The sequence below is a fragment of the Grammomys surdaster genome, unplaced genomic scaffold (genome assembly GCF_004785775.1).
Source record: "Grammomys surdaster isolate TR1022 unplaced genomic scaffold, NIH_TR_1.0 99990, whole genome shotgun sequence".
Lineage (NCBI taxonomy): Eukaryota > Metazoa > Chordata > Mammalia > Rodentia > Muridae > Grammomys > Grammomys surdaster.
This window is the reverse complement of record NW_021608257.1, coordinates 2,330-9,120: the sequence shown is the minus strand read 5'-3', so window position 1 is coordinate 9,120 and position 6,791 is coordinate 2,330. Positions and strand designations below refer to the sequence as shown.

At 48.1% G+C, this 6,791-nt stretch overlaps 1 protein-coding gene across 1 annotated transcript; it reads right to left on the bottom strand.

Moving 5' to 3' along the window:
• Positions 1-17: 17 nt before the first annotated feature.
• Positions 18-4,246, bottom strand: LOC114635359 (inactive 2'-5' oligoadenylate synthetase 1C-like; the record flags this gene model as incomplete). Its single annotated transcript, XM_028783986.1, has 3 exons — positions 4,043-4,246; positions 2,834-3,122; positions 18-214 (listed from the first exon to the last, which is right to left on the bottom strand). Coding segments are annotated over exons 1-3 (690 nt in total), but the record flags the coding sequence as incomplete, so codon positions are not given.
• Between the last annotated feature and the right edge of the window lie 2,545 nt (positions 4,247-6,791).

Genomic DNA, 6,791 nt, shown 5'->3' with positions numbered 1-6,791 from the left:
AGGGTCAGATGCCTTACCAGTTGATACCAGTGCTTGACCAGACGGATTAGATTCTTCAGCTCGCGTGGACGTTTCCACAGGAAGTTTTGCTGGAGCTCCAGGAAACAGTTGGAGTACTTGCCTGCCTTGTTCAGGATGTTGCACTCACGGATGAGTTCGGCATATATTTTGTTGTAGATTTCAGAGTCAACCTCCTCTTTCTTTTGCACTTGAGCTATAAATAAGTTTTATTCATGTTTAGTCTCATCCATGCTCTGAGGATCTTCCTTCTCTCTAAGGCCACAATCTCTGTCTATAGGGTTCAGTGAACACCACAAACTTTGTCCCTAGCAAGCGTGACTCCCCAAAGAGACATGAGCCCACCACACCTCTGGACTGTATACATGAATTGGTCCTGGGAAGTCTGTGTCACCAACTGCTACTAGTAGGATGACTTTCTCCCAGGCCTGGAGGAAACAGCACACTGTGGTCACTCACAAGAGAGCTACGCGGTCATCTGATAATGGCCAACAGTGTGCTGGTGTACCCTGGAGCACTCTACCTCAGTTGTCTAACTTATCATGTGTGTACAGTCTCTGTGCTATTTTGAGATGATGGGTGGATTGTGTGTGCATGGATGTGGCAAACACATATTCAGAGGGCACAAGAGGAGATGGGGTGTCTTCCTTTATAGTTTGTCACCCCTCCGTTTTGCAGCAGGGTCTCTCTGTGAACATGGAGCTTGACTGGCGTCCATCAGGCCCCAGAGATTCTCCTGTCTCTGTTCCCATAGTACCAGGGATACAGGTCAATGTGTGGCACTTCCTAAGGTTAGGTGGGCACTGGGGATTCAAACTCATACCCCCATGCTTGAGCAGCAATCATCCTTATCCACTGCACTGTCTCCCCAGCACTTTGTGTCTGCAGTCCATGACTCTCTATAGTGCCTAACTTAATGCCATGTGTTGTTGATTGTCCATTTCCCAAGAGTTTGAGGATATGGTGATGGTGGTGGTGGTGTCTGTGTGCCCTGTGACCTTTTACAGTGGACAGGGGCAGGCTATGGAATTGATGTGTATGTGGCTATGTGTAGGTTGTGTGCACATTTGAATGATCTAGGAGGCTGCAGGTGTGTAGCCATGGTTGCAGCAGGCCACACCATGAGGCTTTGATGCTGGCACAGAGCAAAATCACTCACTGAACGAGCTTGAGACAAGTCTAGTTCCTCAGTGACCCAGGAAGTTCTCAAGGGCTTATTTACTATTTCAGGACCAGCACACAGTAGGTCTCATTTGCTAAGTCACCTGGGTTAGGGCTGTGGTCCTCTTGGATGTCATCCACACAAGCATACCCAAGGCAATCCTTCTATAATAGAGTTTCTGTCCTACTGGAAAGCTGCCTCAGGCTGGGCAAGTCCATGAGCAACACAGGCTTCTGGGGGAGCCCCCTCCCAGCTCATTTCTGGGTCACTCCCTCTCAGCCCCCTCCACTAAGCAGGGCTCTAAGCCTCTTGTAGCTTCCCACAGCAGGCTGCCCTGGTCCTACTCCCAGGCTGGCCCTCTCAGTCCCTGCTGCCTGAGACTCTGGACTGTTTCCATGGCTCTCCTAAGCCAAGGGCTAGTGGCCCTGTCTCTAAGTAAATAGCAGCAGTTCACACAGTGGCCAAGAGGGGGTGCTGTATCCCCCAAATATAAAACCTCGAGTATTCTACAAGCTCCCCAAACCCATAATGGTCTTCCATGAGTGTTCCTGCTTGTTCGTGTGCAGAGTTGGGCCATTTTTCGAGACACACTGTGTGTCAGGAGTGGTATGAGATACTAGACACACTGTGTGTAGGAGTGGTATGAGATACTAGTTTAGAGGATCATTAATATCAATTAAATCACATGTGTGTACATGTGGGGATTTTGTGTGCTGGGTTTCCAGTTTTCCAGAGGGGAAGAGAGCACCTCTGGGAATTCATGCATACTGCATACCTGTTTCCCCTTAAACCTACACAGACACCTAGACCTCTGTACAGGTCTGAGGTTTCTCATTCTTTGATAGAAGACGAAACAGATGTTAATTTTTAGCTATATCTCTTTTTCTACTTTTAGAGACACACAGTTCCCAATCTCAGCTGTGTAGAGAGAGCTGTCCATCTTGCAGGCATTCTGTAGGATCTCTCCAGGGGCTGGGCAGATGGCTCTGTGGGTAAAGGGCTTAGAGAAGTATGAGGTCCCCAAATGAGATTCTGAGCACCCCTGTTAAAAGCTGTGTTTCAGAGGCATGAGGGTCCACACTGACATCACACTGCTGGGAAGGTAGAGACAGGAGAGTCCCTCAGGCTCACCATCTGACCAGATAGGTTGACATGAAGCTGTCAGATTCACCATTCTCAACACAAATAAGAAAAGAAACCTGCCTGGATTGTAGGGGGTAGAAGAAGCCCAGTGTATCCTAAATATGAGTAAAATTGTTTACAGCTGGCGACTCATAGCCTCCAGACACTTCTAGGAGACTAGGTAACCCCTCCCCCAGCCCTGTGCTGTACCTAATAGACACATGGAGGCTCCAGGTGCCAGAGATTGTGGGTTCAGCTCCATCAGAGCACACACCACACCTGACCCCAGCTCCTTACTGCAAGAGCCACGAAGGTGGGGCAGCAAACTCCAGGTCAATCTCTTAATAAAATAGCCTCCTAAGTAACCAACATCTAAGGCTGGCTTCTGGCTACTACCCACATATGCAACCATGTGCACAGACATCTGCAAACATGTGAACATCCCCTTCCCCTACACACAGAGATAGTAAAAGAAGAGAGGATTGAGGCATGAGGAAGGGCAGGCTGAGGCTCTGCTGCTGGCTGACTTACACAGGACATCATAGGCTGGCTGCACATCAAATATCACCTCCTGTTGGAACTGAGGGTAGCTCAGCTTGAAGCTCAGATACCTGTAGTTGGGATGCTCTGAGTGCTGGACCTCAAACTTCTCTCCCAATTGTTTCTCTTGTTGCAACTGGTTCAGGTGTTTCCGAATTTCCTTAATGAACTCTTCCCGTCCCTCCAACTGATCATCAAAGCTTTTGAGATTGTTAAATGATACCACAAGGTCGGTCTCTGACCTGCCCTTGAGCACAGTGTATTCATTGTAGGAGCTGCCCTAAAAGACAAGGATGAGAATGTCAAAGAACAGGGAGAGCCATGCTGGGCAATCCAGATGTTAACAGAGTAGGAGCCCATCACCAAGAGTGATCCGTGGGTGGAGAAAGCTGACCCATGTGCAGTGGAATTCTATTCAGTACCGAAGAGTGAAATTGGAATTTTCTTTAGGAACATAGATGGTCCTGGATCTCCTTGTGATACAAGAGATAAGCCAGACTCATAATGGTGAACATCCTTTTTTAATTTTTTAAAATTCTATTTCTATCTAGATTTAAGTGTGTGTGTGTGTGTGTGTGTGTACATATGTGATGGAAGGCGACTCTTTGGGAGAGATCAGATTCAAGGCCAAGGGAGTGGGTTTGAAGAGACTGAGTAAATTACCATGGATGCATCAAACTGTTGTCATAATCCCTCTAATTAACAGAGCACTTAAAGGAATGCACCATGTTCACCATACAGGAAGAAAGTCTGTAACAATTTTAACATTTGCTCTGAGACCTTTTAGTGTCACGGAAACTGATTTCACAAAAAGTGAAAACTTGAGAAACTAACAAGTGATAAGCAGAGATCCTCCCTAAATAAAATGCTGAGCACAATCACTAACACACCTGCACACCTGACATAAATGAGTGGACATTACAACACAACATTTCTGCAGCATTCACAGTGACAAGGTAGGGACTGTCATCATAAAGTCCCATTTGACAGATGGAAACACGGGCAATGAACTTCCATCAGTCCAGTCATCCAGCAGGTGGGGTCTCTGTTCTGTTCTCTGCCCTGTGCCATAGCTGGGGTATACATGAGGACACTGGGCACAGAGCAGGTAGGTAACTTACTCTCCTCTAAGGACTGCCGTCTGGCTTCTGAGAATCCTCTCCCACACCATCCTGGTCAGCTCAGGCTAATGGGACTCACCATCGTTACCCTGGAGACCCGCACAGGGTGGGTGGCACCTTGGAAGCATCTCTCCTTCAGGAAAGCACTTATGACTTCGATGTCTGCTCTGATCTCAGTAATGAAGGTGGTGTCACCAAGAAGGTGATCCTGTATAAACTTGTCCAGCTCCCAAGGCGGAGTGCTGCTGAGATCCTCAGAAGTGCTGCTTTGATCTGTTGCCATCCTGAGGCCAGGAATGTGTGCTGACTGCAGCCTTGCCTCAGGAGTTAGCTGCCCCTTATAACCATAGCTTGTTCCTCTTTTCCTGGAAGGGCGGGGCTATGCAAATCAGATCTCTGCACCTGTCACCTCTGGCTCCTGGGCTCCCTGACACTCTGGGGTATTTTCCTGCAGGCATTTCTTTGGATTGTCAAACCCTCATCACAGCAGGCTGTGGACCAGGAGGCAGGAAGCATCCTAAACAGATTCTGTTGTTCTTCCTTCTTGATCTTCAACTGTTACTAAAGAAACATCCTTTGATAGTCTGCTAGATTGTTAACAACAGATCATGCACAGACACACACAGAGACACAGATACAGACACACACATACACACACACACACACACACACACACACACACTTCAGTAAAACATGAAGAACAAGTGAGCAAAATCCAGAAGATGGCAGGCACCAGTTTCTGCACAGCTGAGCTGTGTTTGTCTCAGGTGATTGGTCCATTCTGGATATTGTAATGAGCCATCTGCAAGGTTAATACCAGCTTGAAGATCAGACTTAGGGTCTCACAGTTCTGTGGGTTCTCAGATGCACGCCCATGATGTCACCACCATCCAAGGAATCATCTGATACAGTCTGTCTGCCCTCTACCCCCACTTCCTTCTGTCTGTCCATACAGGACAAAGGTTTCACATCTGTCTTTAACATGGTATCTTACTCCTTTGCACTGGGTGGATGTGAACTTGGGGATCTGCCCCATTGGCCTCCCAAGTGCTGAGGTCACAGGGGTGTGCCTCTGTCCCTAGCTGTAACCACCTGGGTTATCAATCAATTGCCATTCTTCACTTCAACAGCATAAAGTGTTGACTTGTGTCCAGGACACACCCTCATGAAGGTGAGCCTGTCTCCATGCCAACCTCTCTCTGTACAGCAGGAGTGGATGTTCATCATGGCAGGATGGTCCACACTTGTGATCCCAAGTCCTGGGAGGTTAATAAGGAAGGTACAGGGTTCGAGGCTAGTCTTTGCTACATGATGAGGCTCTGTCTTAAAAACAGGAAAAACAAGGCCCTCCTACACACATATGCATATATGCATACACACATCTACACACACACACACAGCACACCCATACACAACCATAATGTTGCAGTTGCTGCAGAGAAAACCAAGTGAAGATTGAGGAAATTATTGGAACACTGGCCCTGCCCATAGTTACGGCCACAAGTCATAGGTGGATTTAAGGGATTTCTGTTGGAGAAGCAGAAGCCACGGCCTTGTCATTCAGGTCAGAGGCCAGCCTTTAGTAAATAAGAAAGTCTTCATGGCCTGGCTGATAGCAGAGGCTCCTTGGTGGACCCTGACCTTCCCTCAGGGAACTGGGATGTGTAGACCCCTCTTACAAGTGCCAGGATTGGACAAGAGGCTAGCCTGAGGGTCCTGAGCCGATCTGGGAAGAGCCAGGCCAATCATGCTTTAAATATTCTATTCCATTTATTTCATGTGTGTGAGCATGTGACATCAGAGGACAACTTGTAGGAGTTGGCTCTCTCTCCTTCCACCACCTGGGTACTGGGGACCAAACAAAGGCCACCAGGCTTGGTGACAAACACCTGCTCCTTCTGAGCTATCTCAGTGACCATTTTGGTTTTTATGAGGCAGGACCTCTTTTATAGGCTGTCAGCCCACTTACAGCAATCCTCTTGCCTCAGCCCCTGATGACAGTATTATAGTGTGTAACTGTGCCCAGCTGATCTATACTGCTTCCCTGCTCTCCCATGCATCTGAACAAGGGTCACTCATCCCAATGTGGCCAACATCCACACAAGCCTGACTGAGCCAGAGTGTCCAGGTCACAGGGTGTAAGACCTGGATCTGCCCTCTTGGCCACATGTCCAGCAGTGGCTGGGGACATGATATCACCAGGATCCATCTGAGGGGAACTGAACAGGTCTGCAGAAGTGTTTGTGCCTCTTAAAAAGACAAAATATAGTGGAATTAAGTATCCTCCTGGGCATTTTGTAAAATATTCTTTGAAATTATCATAATATACATTCAATATATCCCCCTTTTCCTCCCATGTAAGGTCCACCAGTCTGATTTAGTGTGACTCTTAATGAATAAAGCACTGGATACATCAGTGCTTCTCACACTCACACAGGTGTGAGGCCAAACCACTGGATGCGAACAACCTGCCAGGGACCACACCTAAGGGAAACTGACTCTGTCCCGGCTGGTTTAATGTTAACTTCAGACGAGGGATGCCTACATGAATATGAAGATGTGAGGATCAGTCTGACTTTCTGTCCACATCAAAATCGCTGTGGTGGGTTCATCCCCGGGGCCTGTGATCACCCAGTGGTGGGTTTCCCACCAGATGTGCAGGACCAGGATGGAGCGGCCTCCTGTGGAGTGGTCCTCAAATCCAGTGAGAATGTGTCCAGTCATTCACCATAACCTCCCTGCCTCCACCAGTGCACCCATGGGCAGATCTAGCCAGGCCAGTCCTTCTTGGCAGGGCTCCCTGCTGGGTAACACAATGGTGGGCAATG